Source organism: Amphiura filiformis, chromosome 17, assembly GCF_039555335.1.
Source record: "Amphiura filiformis chromosome 17, Afil_fr2py, whole genome shotgun sequence".
Classification (NCBI taxonomy): Eukaryota; Metazoa; Echinodermata; class Ophiuroidea; order Amphilepidida; family Amphiuridae; genus Amphiura; species Amphiura filiformis.
This window is the reverse complement of record NC_092644.1, coordinates 61,009,499-61,024,838: the sequence shown is the minus strand read 5'-3', so window position 1 is coordinate 61,024,838 and position 15,340 is coordinate 61,009,499. Positions and strand designations below refer to the sequence as shown.

Here is a 15,340-nt window from a genome sequence, read left to right as displayed (position 1 = left end):
CCCGGGCACTACCAACCCTACATGTAGTTACGCCACTAGAGGGCACAAGCATGAAAAATTATGTATAAATCTAGCAAGCAACTTTAAATTTAACCCGACATTTGACCTCGGATGACCTTTTCAGTTTTATATTTTTCATATTTCATATTTGTCATATTTTCAAATTTTATTAACATTTATCAAAAGGTGACCCAAAGTTCAAATTACATGATAAATTTACAATGATAAATACAACAAACATTCAAAATTTTTTTTTAAGAATGACATATCTATAAAACACACAAAATGATATAAAATTTCATTTACAGAAACTAATATTGCACTTATAAAATAGTATCATTAAATATTAATAAATAAAAAGAAAAGGAAAGAAAAACATTGCATTTAATACACTTCAAAAATGGGGGATTGCACGGCCACTCTGCATGCTAGGATACAATGAGTACATGAAAAAGAAAGATTACACATTACTTGTTTAGCAGGTTCACAAAGTATGGAATGGGACTCTTTTGGAAGCGGGAGGTTCTGAATCACATTTCACTAAATCAAGCCTTACATATAACTTTGACTCCAATCGGTGATGTACAACTTATTTGAAGCTTGGGCCAGCTGTTTGGTGGTCATAAAATGTAATTTAAAGGAGGAGTACTTAGCATAAAGATTTTCACAAAATGACCCCTAATAACCCTTATGGCCATGCTAATTATTAAAATGTTCATAACTTTACTTTTTACAACATTTATTATGTTTAGACAGTTAATGCCCGTATTGGAGGTTCTCTGCTGGGACACTTTACCTGGCTGATGGTCACTGTAGTCACTGTACCCACCAAGTTTTATGCCCATACAACAGTTTTTAGTAATTTGACTTCGGTCAATCCCTTGGGTGACCTGGGGCGGGTGACCCCAAAATGACCTTCCAAAAATTTGGCTCTTAAATTTTGACTGTACGTTCTGGTCAAGTTTCATGCCCATACGACAATTTTTGGCTCCCACACAAGTTATGTTATCATCCAAATGGTTGCCTGGTTGTTTCTTTGTTTTTTCTTTGTATGCTTCTTTATTTGGCTGTCCAGGCGGAAGCAAATTCATTAATCCACTCTGCAGCTCCAATGCAATAACAGATCAACTTCATTATTATGTCTTCAGAATCTTGCATCCTATACCTTTGTACATAACCTGGCTGTCCGATAAATTTGTGTATCTGGTCTCCTGGAGCTAAAGGGTTTTTTCATATCTGTAACCTCTTCATTAAGTGCATAGTTCATATACTTTATGTGCACAAGTCGCCATGTATAACCAAAAATCACATTTTTGACCAACAATCACATTTTTGACCAAAAATCGCATATTTGACCAAAAATCGCATATTTGACCAAGAATCTCGTTTGTCAAAAAATGTCATTTTTGACCAAAAATCACATTTATGACCCAAAATCAGTTTTGACCAAAAATCATGCATTTGACCAAACTCATTTTTGAAAAGAAATCGCATTTTTAAGCAAAATCATGTTTTGACCAAAAATCATGTTTTTGACCAAAAAAAGATTCTGAAGACATAATAATGATAAAAAATTTGGCTTTAAAGAGGGTGCACCACCAGATCACTCCACGAATTATGTAACAGTGAAATGTTGTTAAAATAGTCCAGCTTGTTGCATGCGTGTGGGGGTGTGTGTACATATGTATGTGACAATTTGGTTTAAAAGGGAAGCGAAGGGGTATTCATGAACGTTTGGACAGTATTTATTGTGGGACATTAGAGCACATCAGACATATCGAATTGCATTCTGAATACGAAGAATGTCCTGATGATATCAAATAATTTTGATTTTTTGATATTCGCAATGTAATACATGTACACATTTTATGGCAAATCATTAAAAATTGATATTTTTGATATTTAACAGTACTCGAAGTAAAATTTATAAATCTGATGATTTACACTTAAAGTGTATGTAGGTGGGATGAAAAGCCGACGATCAATTGAAAATTTTGACCTTTTCAGTATTGAAGATATGGATTCTTTTCCCAAAACACCAAAAAAAAATTAGGTCTTTTGGGGAAAAAATCCATATCTTCAATATAAAAGGTCAAAATTTTCAATTGATCGTCGGGTTTTCCTCCCAGCTACATACACTTTAAGAATATATCATTAGATTTATAAAATTTACTGAGGACTGTTATATATATCAAAAATTTGAAAAATATCAAATTTTGATAATTTGTCATAAAGTTTGTATTATATCGTGAATTTCAAAAAATGAAAATTATTTGATATCAGAAAGACATGCCTCATATCAAAAATGCAATTCGCTAGGCCTGAGGTGCCCTCATGTTCTACAGAAAAGACTGTCGAAACGCCATAAACGCCATTCTAGATCCCTTAAAGTTTTGGTTAAAGTTTTGATAAAATCCTCTCAGATGAACAGTTCAAATCCTATTGCAAGGAAACTTTGGCCATAGGTGAAGTATGAAGTTCTTTATGTTATGAAGTTGTGTCACATAATTCCAAGGTCATTTCAAGGTCACCATAGGTCATTTAAGGTCAATTGTTTTCTTGAAATTTGGATTAAGTTGCTCTCGGGCTATGTATTTCGCCATGCTTTTACGTATCAAGCTACAATTTTGAACAGTGATAGGGGCAAGTGTGTCGAGCTACCCAGTGATTGGAGAAAGTGCTGGTCCAGTGGAGGGCAGGATGGGCAGTATGGGGGGTGGGGAGGAAGGGGGTAAGGCAGAAGATAACAAGCAAAATACCCTGTGAAAAAATATCTGGAGATCCGTATGGGGTACAGTGACGTAACTTGGTGGGGAGTAGCGTGACCAGAGGTTCTCGATCTGAGATTTTGGGGTCATCCGGGTCACCCAGGGGTCATCTGAGGTCAAATTACTAAAACTGTCATATCGAGGGTTGACAAACAGAAGGCCTTAACTCACTTTTGGCCATTTGGAGATTTTGGTACCAAAATAATCTGTAATACCACAGATTCTTAAAATCATAAAGCCTTAACTCAATTCAAATTCCTATAATACTTGGTCACATCTCATATGCAAAATATTATTTTACTCATTTTTCTCAAAAAGGCACTTTTTGAGTTAAGGCCTTCTGTTTGTCAACCCTCGATATGGGCATGAAACTTGGTGGGTACAGTCAACATTTAGAGCCAAATTTTTGGAAGGTCATTTCAGGGTCATCTGAGGTCACCCAGGGTCATCTGAGGTCAAATTACTAGTATAAACTGTCCTATGGGCATGAAACGTGGTGGGTACATTCAACATTTAGAGTCAAATTTTTGGAAGGTCATTTCGGGGTCACCCATTGGTCATCCAAGGTCAAATTACCAAAAGTGTCATATTAGCCACTTGCACGGTTCCGCCATTATGCACTATAAAAGCGGGAGAGCCTCGAACTGGCAGCATACATGAAAGGAAGAATTACGTAACCTTACACAGAATGTTATATGACTGGTTCAATTCCCATTCATGTATGCTGCCAGTTCGAGGCTCTCCCCACATATAGTGCATAATGGCGAACTGCAAGTGGCTAATGGGCATAAAACTTGGTGGGTACAGTCAATATTTAGAGTCAAATTTTTGGAAGGTCATTTTGGGGTCATTCGAGGTCACCCAGGGGTCATCTGGGGTCAAATTACTAACAACTCGTATGCGCATGAAACTTGGTGGGTATAGTCAACATTTAGAGCCAAATTTTTGGAAAGTCATTTCAGGGTCATCCGATGTCACCCAGGGGTCATCTGAGGTCAAATTACTTAAGACTGCTGTATGGGCATGAAACTTGAATCTTTACCTCAAATGATTTTGAAGAAAAGTACATTCTTAGAAAACACACCAAAACGAGGTTGCACACGGATGAGTATTTTATTCACACTATCTGTTCTACAGCATTTTGCTCATCAGTCATCAACTGCCCGCAAACAGTTTCAGTTCAACATAAATTGCGCATTTAAAAATGAAAATAAGATGAATTGATAAATAAATAAAATTAAAATTAAATACTTACCAAAATTTGAATAATTTTATATTGCAAGCTGTGATAGGGTAATAGGCTATGTTTCCCATTATTGGTGAAAAAATTGGATCTCAATTTCGAGTGTATGGATATTGCACCAGCACCATTTTTATTTGAATTCAAATTTCCCTCTACAATTTCAAGTATTATTTAATCTTTGCACACCTGACATTGTAATTGAATATCAATATTATTGATTTAATAATGCGAAATAACATTTGTCTTGGTTTTGCTGTACATGTATTGTACGTAGTCATGGTAGTTGCATTTTGTTACTGCGGTAGAGAACACAGATAAACTTAGTTCCGTGTGTTGGTCTAAAAATGGGATGATAACTTGAAAATGCGATATCTTCTGACTAAAACCACTTATTATCAAAATTCAAAATTTCTACTACAGAACACTTATCACTGTTTTCTATGATAGTTTTTTTGATATGTATAATTTCCGCAAATATATTTAAAAAAATTGGTGAAGTTGGGTACAGTTCATTTTAAATCACCCTGTGGGGGGGATACATGTCTCTTAATGATCAAGACCCAATTTGACACAACTGAATCAACTCAGTTTTGTAGCTGTGATGCTTACTTTAGTACCCATAATCTGGAAACTCATTGTTCGCCACTTCGCCTCTTTCAAGCCCAGTCCTGCTACCATTATGAGGGCCCCGAAAATACCCCGAAATTAGTAGGCCATTACTAAGCATGCTAAAGTAATAAAATCAATCGGGAGAAATGTGAACGCAATTAGGCCTAATATAACAGGCTATAGGTTGCAGGGTTCGCAAGTTTTTGCCGCAGTGGTTTTAACCGCTTGGCAAAAACAGTTTTTGCCATTTTTTGCTGTCAAAAATGGCAAAAACTAAAAATGTGATTTATAGTTCAGTTTTTCATCTCAAAACAAATTATTAAGTTACAAAAATAATTACCTGAGTGTAACAAGGCCAGATTCTGTAATTATAAGTAACATATAGGCATGCGTTTTCATTGCTCAAGTGCATAATTTTAGCTGAAATGTGGCATATATCAAATTCAATTTTCATTTTTCATTTTAAGGACTTGATGAGACAAAAAATATGTTGAATGATTCATTAAAAGTTTTGGGTTACTGTTTATGAGCTTTATGTTACTTTTAAATATTTGAGTGACTATAAATCAGTTTTTGCCAAATGGCAAAACAGGTTTTGCCGGCAAAAACCGAACTCTGATAGGTGGGTGTTAACTGTTAAGTGTTAGGGTTTCTGCTATTCAAATGTTAACTACGGAAAAAGACAATTCACCCCGGAAATAGTCAGTCTTGCGCCATGAGTTGGGACCCTTTTCGGTAACACATGGAAATTTTGAAAATTACAGTGGCTTTCATCTTGCAGCAGCTAAGTAACATCTTATCTTATCCTACAAGGGCACGGGTATATTGCCATCCTATGGTTTCTTCTCCTCTTCTTCCTCCTCCATCAAACACAACATTCTGTCAAGGCTAGCGCTAAAACTACAAGGGCCACAGGGCCCATATGTGGTACACTTATGGGCCCTACCCAGAGATTTATCCTTTGCCCATCTTGGCCCCAGAGGTCAAAGGTCACGGGCCCCAGGGGCCCAAATGTAAAAATACAAAGCATGCCGTTTCTCATCAAATGAAGTAGCCTCAGGGCCCTGAGTTGGTACACTGATAGCCCCAGGGGTACTCTATACAATTATACATGAGCCCCATATGTCATATATTATGGGCCCCAGGGCCCCAAATGTTAAAATAAGGTATGTACATATGTACATGAGCCTCATAAGTCAAATATTATGGTCCCCAAATGTTAAAAAAGGGCAGTCCGTTTGTCATCAAATAAAGCAGCTTCAGGGCTCAGAGTTTTTACACAGATTGCACCTGAGAATTATATTGTTAATAACGCCCATCCCATCCCACCCCATACACGTACATTTGTAGGACTAAACAGATTCACAGACAATAAATAGCGTAATTATAATATAGATAACATAAACGTTAAGGCTGTTCCAGTTAAATTACATACCCATTGGCTGTTCTATTTAATTTACATACTCCCTCTGAAATGGCCACAAAATAGGCTGTTCCATTTAATTTACATATTCCCTCTGAAATGGTTGTTCCATTTAATTTACATACTCCCTCTGGAATAGCTTTCCCCTAATCAAATTGCATATTGTGAATTTCAATAGCGTATTAGGCCTATAATAATTATAGATGATGATAATTGGAAATACCATGTGTGAAGCGTTAAGGCTGTTCCATTCAAATTACATACCTTTGGCTGTTCCATTTAATTTACATACTCCCTCTGAAATGATCCCAAAATAGCTGTTCCATTTAATTTACATACTCCCTCTGAAATGGCTGTTCCATTTAATTTACATACTCCCTCTGGAATAGCTTTCCCTAATCAAATTGCATATTGTGAATTTCAATCTATTAAATTGCATAGCTTCACTGTGAATTAGAGAGACTGACAACAGCAACCTAAGTCCTCAGCAAATAAGCACTGTAAGTTTGTGTAAACCGATAACATGCGGGTATAGCCGTATTTGTGTACAAATATATAGCCTTCTAGTTTTGAGGGACTGTCCCTCATTTGGGGTTTTCCAAAGTGCAAGAACAGCAGAAAATTATGCAAATTTCACTTTAAATTTTGCTGTAGCAGTCTATTGTGATGAATTTAGACCTGCAAAACCTTTCCTGAATTCTGAAAGGATTGCACACCTGACACCTGAAGTCTTTGAATTTGTTGGTACCTGGTTTGTGTACATATGTATGTACAAGGTTTTGTCCCTCTTTCTGACTGCGGTAGGTTGGCAGGTCTGAGAATGTAGTTTTAATTTGTTTGAAAGGATACCAGTATCATGCAGGCCCATTATATGTGTAATCATCAAAGCGATGCACTTGTCGGCTGCTACATGTGCCTCATTTCACATAATAGCAAAGAATAAATACCAGACTCATCTCCGAAGTGGAGGTCACTTCGAATCATCCCAAGTCACATGGTTAGAAATACAAAGAACATTCCTTAACCATATGACTTGGGGATGATTTGAAGTGACCCCCACTTCGGAATTGAGTCTGGTACTTATTCCTAGCTATTATATGTGAAATGAGACTCATGTAGCAGCCGACAAGTGCATCGTTTTGATGTGGATGTACACATATTTCTTTTGCTTGAGGTGTCTTGATCGTTTTTGATCACTTTGAGTTTGACATGGTAGATCAACAGAGAAAACTGAATCAAGTACCGTAACCACTCTGGTATAAGCCCACCTCCCTAGATGGCAGATTTCACTTCAAAAATGGGGGTTGGCTTATAACCGGGGAAGGGCTAGTGCATGAATTTTAAAACATATGAACAGGAGCTAACATAATTATCATCTCCACGGTTTACTAACCGCTTCCTGTTTACTAACTGCTCCCATTTACTCAACTTCGGGAACCCACGTGAGATTTCTCTCACTTTGCTGGATTTCAATGAGACTTTAGTAACAATGACCATTGGATACAGTGTAACATGTAGTATGTGATGTCAACAGATATTAGGTCATAGGTCAGGGGTACTCACAGGCCAGAGAGAGGAACACATTTCAAAGATCTGTGAAATGTGTACTGTATACACATTTGATAGCTGTTCAAGATCCAACAGCAATTGATTGGGGGGGGGGGGTGGATCTGGCCTATCATACATTTCTACAGCTCATTTTAGGTTCAAAATGTGTTTTAAAATCAAGTCCAAAAAAGATCTGTTATGTTTACTGTTCAAGATCCAACAGCAATTGATCATGATCAGGGAGGGGGAGTGATCTGGCCTATCATACATTTCTACGGCTTATTTTAGGTTCAAAATGTGTTTTAAAAATCAAGTCACAAAAAATTATGTGAAAATTTAAATTTGTGAAACTAAATCTTGATTTTCTTTGTTTTTATCTTGCAGATAATTCAAGTTCATCGAATTTTACAAGTGCAGTAGCCGGAATTCCTATAAATCAAAATGGTAATTATTACTCCACCCTGAACTAATTTTCAAAAAAAGTAGTTCAAGGTACAATTTTTATTCATCCTTCCTTGCTCCCTTTGTTTATAAGTCTTTTGTTTTATTTAAAACCAAAACATTTCAAGCTGCTCTGTGCAGTATCAAAAGTTGTTGTCAACACCTGCATTGCTTTGTTATCATCGTGTGTTGCGTACCATTCACAGTGAATTGGTTAGGCCATTTTTAACAGATTCACAAGATTTTTGTGTGTGAAAGGAGATTGTGTGGAGTTACACCAAAGAAACAATGTCAATTGAAGTGAAGTCGATTTCACGCAATGTTCAAAGAGTAGAAGTGAACATGATGATAGAAGTTATACATGCAGCTCAAATGAGGACTGGAGAACTGGGCTTGGAATGGTTTTGTGGCAAGCAGGACGATTCAACATCGGCGGTGAAGCTATACTGTGGGTATTTTTTATCATCATGACCAGGTCTTTTTCAAAGTTAAGTAGACTCATAACATTGTGTTACAAAATACCTTTGATTGCAAGCTTGAGTCCAAATTGCGATTGGTACGCTATAAACGCTAACCTCCCCCAATCTTAATGCACCATGGTACAAGATTATTTGCATATCCATTCTTTATTTTGACTGCTTGAAATATTTAATGTATATACCAATGTTTTTTGGGTTTTAAGCAGTCGGAATCAAGAACGTACGTACGCATGTGCACATAATCACGTCTTGTGATCATTGATCACAACTTGTGATTTTTGTACAGGTAGAGTCATTTTTCTGAACTAAGGAGAACAAGAAAATTGCAGTTTTAATGAATAATTAACATGCATGCTGTTGGACTTAATAAGCTTGTAATTTCAGATAATTGAATACCATGTTACTGAGAAACTTAATGGAAAAGATTTGTCTTACATATTGATGAAATCATTGTTTTGTTTTTTCGTCTTGCATAAAATGATGCTGTCGTTATGCACAAGCTGGTAATCATGAACAAAGAAACAAAGTGATTGTTACCATTCCATTTTAGAGGTGAATTTCCAGTGTGTTAAAAGAAAAGACAACAAAAACTTTTGATTTCATAATGATACAGGTCCTCCAACAAATTACAGCACATTCGGCCAAAAAAAGAAAAATGCAATTTATTTCAACTTGGGTACCTTTGTTTTGATAAAATATTCAGATGAACTTTTTAATTACTTCAAAATTCCAAAGCATGTAATGTGCAAGAATGTTCTATAATTTGTTGGAAATTGACTTAAATTGATGTTAATTGCAAACTGCTTTGGGAGGAAGAACAAGTGTGCAGCCCAATTATTAAAATGATTGCTTAAAAAAATGATAAATCCAATAACAGAAATATCATAGTTTGTTGTTCTTTAAAAATCTAATACATTCAATCATTTGATCTGATCAGGTTAATCACTTTATTTTTCTCCTCAAAATTGTGTACTTTAAATTAAGAGATAAGTACAGTACTATTAGATTAATGACTACCACTGTGTAAATTGTTGTTTTCGTATCATTGCAGTTTAATAAAATAAACTGTGCCCTCTATGCCTGTTTTGTTTTATAAAGTGACTGCATACAAAAGTGTAATTTGCATGAATATCTAGCTTTTGCAAGATATAATATTAAGGTAATTTATGTCTGATCATTTGAAGGCTCAAATTTGTTGAATCAATCAAATAACACTTGGAAAATGTTTTAAACATGGGGTTCCCAACCAATGGGTCACAACCTCAAATGGGTGGCAATTTCAAAATTGGTTGCGACTACAGCAGGAAAGACATGTTATACAATTCTTTCAAGTTTTGACTTAATTTATGACTTTCACGTCCTAAAGTAGGGGAACCCCTGGTTTAAACCATGCACATTCTGCATACACAAAACAACACATTGAGCCTTTTGATTTACTTAAGGAGGATGGTCTGATCAAAAAAACTTTTCCCCCGATCAAATTGGAAATTCTGGTATCAATTGATTAATGAAAGCCCATACTTTCCACATTGTTTTATTTGGACTTTGGAGCCAAAATGTGTCAAAAGTGGATTAACCCTTGATTACGGCCTTTCAGATATGCACGAACAGGCAAAGTCCTTGTTCCTTGTATGCAGTAAGAATGTTCGCATTATTAATTTTATGCTCAGGAGGGTCTATCGTTAAATTGATTGTATCTAACAAATGACGATAGAGCATCCGTGTGAAAAATACATGGCATGTGCATCTATAGCAGTTTTGTACATAGTCTCTTTTAAATGATGGAACAGTTAGCCCTTATGCTGAGACTTTGCCAGTTGGTGAATCATCTGCAGTTCTTAATTGTTAGTATATATGGGGTTAACCCACTTACTCACACTTGTCTATTGGGCCTACAAGTACACATTTGGCTCCTGAAATGCAGGCTTAACTTAAAACTCAGCAAGTGAATGAAATCAGACCACCTCCTTTGTGTGAAGTACTGACATTAAAGTTACAGAAAACATTGCATATACCGTATTTCGTCAAATAGTCGCCCCCCCCCTCAAATAAACGCCCCCACCACTTTTTTCAATCAAGATGTTTCAAAAATTCGATATTTCCATGCTATCTTGTGTAGTAAGCTTACCAAGTTGCTCACATGGTCGCGAGTAGCAGCAATAAATGGCGAAAATCTGCATTCGAACCCGGAAGTGAACCATAAGTCAGTGTCAAAAGGTCATAGTTCGTCATTTTAGCGTGACTTTTAAGCTTACCTAATGATTTTAACGGGAATTTTCGAGCTAAAATGACCTCTAATAAACGCCCCCCCTTGGGAAAATGTAACGCCCCCGGGGGCGTTTATTCGACGAAATACGGTAAATACTGCCAAAATGTGCGCACACAATTTAATACAATCCACAGAGCTTCAGGATTGGGCTTGTCTCTGCACAACGAAACACCAGGGAGATCGAGATGTGTTAAATATCATGTCAATTTGTGCAGTTTTTGTGCAAGATGTTTTTAAGTTGTGAAACAGAATTTGCAATTGGGTTTTTTGGTAAAGCCCATAAGCCTTTGCGGATAGGCCTGAGATGTCATCATTTGACGTCACGCTGATGTGAGAACATCACAGGTCTACCTGCAAATCCTTATGGGATTTACCGAAAAGGTCAATGACATAAATACTCTAGTATAAATTGTGTAAAGTTTCAAAAAGGAGACTTGTAACATCAGTTTGACAATACAACTCACTACAGAAACACTGACATGTACAGTAGGTATCTTGCTTCCTTGAAATATAGGGAGACTGGTGGTGTACAAATTGATTCCATGCAATAAATGGGATCTGGTATTGGAAGACCTTCCCATGAAATAAATGGGAGTCCATGCTTAGTGTAGGTTAGTTAACAATAAGCTTCCATGAGATAAATGGAAGTAGGTTAGTGTAGGTGGCCCTGATAGGTTAGTTATCAATGAGCTCTCATGAAATAAATGAGAGTAGGTTAGTTTGTAAGGCCCCCTTGTGTCATTAACTGTTGCATGTTGCAAAGCATGTTCATTGATTTGGCTGGTGCAGCCGAGCTGTATCAGCCTATGACCCCTGTTTGTGTATTGTGAATGTGAAAATCTGGGTTTGGAAAGTGGTTCAAATTTAAATGCCGCATTTGCATGAACAATGCTTTTAAATGATCAACTTGATTTATTGATTCGGTCTACAAAGTAGGGCAAGTAACCAATTCTGGACTTGGCATTCTTGGTGGCTATGATATTGTACTGCTGAATGCTCATCTGGTGGATTGATCCTGAGGTTTAGTAGTTGAATTGGGATGGTGTTTGTTGCATGTTCCAAGACATGTGAAGGGAAGTTCTTGATTACGTCTACTACCGATCCAGAAAAATGCAGCATAAATTTTTTGAGTGCTTAAAGAGGAAGCCCCACCAGAGCAGTTCGTCTGGGGTGAACCAAACCTGCCTGGTTATCAAATTAATCGGTGACGAGTTTGACAGATGCTAATTGATTCAATAACATAAAAAACATCTATTAGCACCTGTCAAATTCAGCAATAACCATAGGTTACTGATTAAGGGGGTACTACACCCCTGCCCTATTTTGATCCTATTTTTGCATTTTTCTCAAAAATTTTAGCACATTGGTGGCAAGTAAGATATGTATAAAAACTGTACTGAAAATTCAGCAACTCAAAGCAAGTAGTTATTGATTTATTGACTGTAACTCCAAAGTGCAGTAGTTGTAGTCCTTGCCCCTATAATATACATATCTTTCTTGTCCCCAATGCGCTATATTTTTTGAGAAAAATGCAAAAATGGGCGCAAAATTTGGCAGGGGTGTAGTACCCCCTTAATTTGATAACCTGGCAGCTTTGGTTCACCCCAGAAGAACTGGTATAGAGGGGCTTCCTCTTTAAAGACTTTAAATTTTGCAGGTTTAGAAAACAAGCAAAATGTTTTGGTTAATTTCCCTCAAATTGTAAAAAATTGGACTTTTGATTGCTGCATGATCAGGATTGAGCCGTTTCATTTGGCGAATCGGGATATTTTAGTCCAAAAAAATAAAAATTAAAAAAAAAAAAACCAGTTCCATATTTTTCTGGAATGCGGGAGTACATCCTGCATGTAGGTCCTTGGTTAGAGATGAAACAAATGCCTAGATGTATTATAAAAAGTAAACCCCCCTTAATATTATGAGGCAATAACTCGAAATCTATGCATCCAATTTTAAAACTGAATACCAAAAAGAAGTTCAGTTATGCATATTTTTGATGCCTCATTTGTCTAATAGCCCATGGTGCCCCCTTGAATGAAAAAGATGCAGATTTAAAAGTTGCACCTAAACCACACTGGCTGGGGTTCAATTCCTCGAGGTGCCACATGTGAGTTTGGTTGCCGATCCACGCTAGTCCTCACAGGTTTTTCTCCGGGTGCTCCGGTTTTCCTCCTGCATCTAAAATCGGACCTCTTTCCATATCCCTGTCTCGTCATATCCGGATGGCTTCGGCCAAATGTTATAAATAAATAAACCCATTGAAAATGTTGCTAGAGTGCTTGTTCATCACTGGTCACCACCACAGGATCATCCTTGACCAGTTGAGAATGTAATGGTACACAGACATCTTTTTAATGCGTGCAACTTTTTATTCTGCATCTTTTTTTCATTCAAGGTATCGCTATGACAACATTGCTAACCAGACAAATTAAGGTATCAAAATTTGCATAACAAAAATGGGTTTTTGCTTTTTCAGTTTTAAAATTGGATGCATAAAGTTATTGCATCGTGAAAAAAGGGGTTGGGGAAATTACTTTTTTGGATGTGTATAATGTAGTTTTAGGATATCTGGCTCTTTTGGAATCGGTACTAGCACTGCCATCGGAGGGATTAAGGGAAAAGTGCTCCACCCCAATGCTCCATGCTCCTGAAGCCACAAAAGCTATGCTCTGGGTGCCCTGCCGAATGTCTCCTTGGAGCAGGGCAGGCAGTGACATAGCCTGAGATGTTTTTTGCCTTGCATGTTTTATATGCCCCATTTCAACGAAAATACTTGTCAAATGACGGAAATATCATCTCGGCAGTTGCAATTTCTGCTGATTCTGCACCATGAGGTACTCTCTGGAATAAATTGTTTTGCACGAACAACGAATGTCCAGTTTTAAAAGGTGAATGTGGTAATTTATGTAGCGCCCAACTTGATGCTGTAAACAAGAAGCTCCGTATAAAAAGATAACCTTTTTAACAAATTATAAAACCACCATGGTTCAGCAAAGTCTATGCAAGATAAAATGATTTGATAAGACGGCTTGGATGAGGTACGATATGTGACGACTAAAATTACGGGTTGCCTGCCATTCATTGTTATTTACAATGTACATTGACAACCAAATTCGAAAGACTAACTCGGTATTCATATAGGGTACATGGACATGTACACTTTTGCGTCATACTGGTCTATTTGGGGCCAATTTGTCATTTCATTAAAAAGGCAAGTTACCGTATTCGTTCCATTAACCGCCCATGCCCCTATAAGCGCCCACCCAGCGACTTTACTATGTACACATGATCCTCTATCATTTGTAGTTTAAATTGTACGCAGAATCCATGCATGCATGGGGTCTCAAACACAGGGCCTCTACACACAGTCCAAATTCTGGGCCATTTTTTACATGTTACAATTATGTAAACAATATATAAAATCAGTGCCCACCTAAAATGACTTGGTTAAGCGCCCTGGGCGGTTAATAGAATGAATATGGTAGTCCAAAATATTCATAGCTTATGTTTAACTCACTCTTGAACATCTAGTGTGTACAGGATACATTCAGCACAGCTATTTTGGTCAACCATCAAAGGTCACATTAGGGGCATTCAGAGGTCAGATATTTAAATTTTCTGTCCCCATACAATAAACATGATTTGCAAAGTGAGCAAAAAGGGTTCATTTTTAATTTGAAAATCTGTGTCTTGCAGTTCTTGAGTTGCCAATATATCAAAGTTTTGGGTGTCCCCCCCCCCCCTTTTACAGACACCATACCATTTCTTGTATGTGTCAGCTTGACTCAATATTTTGAGTCCAATCACTGCTAGGTCATGAACCTCTCCGACCTGCCTTAAGCCATCAGATATGGCCATACTGCCCTCTTCCCCTAATAGTGCCCTCTTACAGGTTTTACTTTCAAGCAGTAATAAAATTTTGACCTCCCTACAAAAAAGTCATGACCTTTCGTTTCCGATTGCAAGAACCAAAAGGGAATACCGTATTTGTTCCATTAACTGCCCAGGGTGCTCAGTCATTTTGGGTGGGTGCTTATTTTTTACATTTCTGTGACGCATGGTTGCAGAATTCAACAACCTTTACAAAGTTTGACCGGAATTTACAGCCTGAATCTACAAAAACAGTCCATTTTCTTGCACATCCAAGCATCAACACAAGGAAGGGATTGTGCAATAATTATGTAGACCCCCGGAGTGGTGAATTCTCAAAGTGGTCTGCCAAAATCGCTTGTCACACCCCCCGCCCTTTGACCATGCCAAAAATTCTTTGCCCCCCCCCTTTTGACGTGCCAAAAAACCTGTCCCCTCCCTTTTGATGTGTCAAAAAATCTTTGCCTACACACCATATAATGTGAGCGCAGCGAGCAGAAAATTTTGTGTATCTGAATGTGTTCTTAAGGTTAAATGCAATTGATTTTCAAGGTTTGGTTCCAGAGGGGCGTAAGTTAATAATGGAAACAGCCATGCAGAAAAGAATGAACTCACGCGTACAATAGTGTATCAATCTGAACTAGGGCCACGGACAAACCGCGGCTCGTGAGTCATCCTATAGGCCTATGTTGC

At 37.3% G+C, this 15,340-nt stretch overlaps 1 protein-coding gene across 4 annotated transcripts in view; it reads left to right on the top strand.

Moving 5' to 3' along the window:
• Nucleotides 1-15,340, top strand: part of LOC140138107 (serine/threonine-protein phosphatase 1 regulatory subunit 10-like) — a 70,999-nt gene that overhangs the window by 17,713 nt on the left and 37,946 nt on the right. For all 4 annotated transcript variants that reach the window (XR_011856943.1, XM_072160004.1, XM_072160002.1 and 1 more), the window contains exon 2: nucleotides 7,976-8,035. Coding sequence is in view for 3 of the 4 variants with exons in the window: in XM_072160004.1 (XP_072016105.1) it covers nucleotides 8,033-8,035 (3 nt within the window). In the remaining variant the exon portion in view is untranslated. The remainder of the gene's footprint in view (nucleotides 1-7,975; nucleotides 8,036-15,340) is intronic.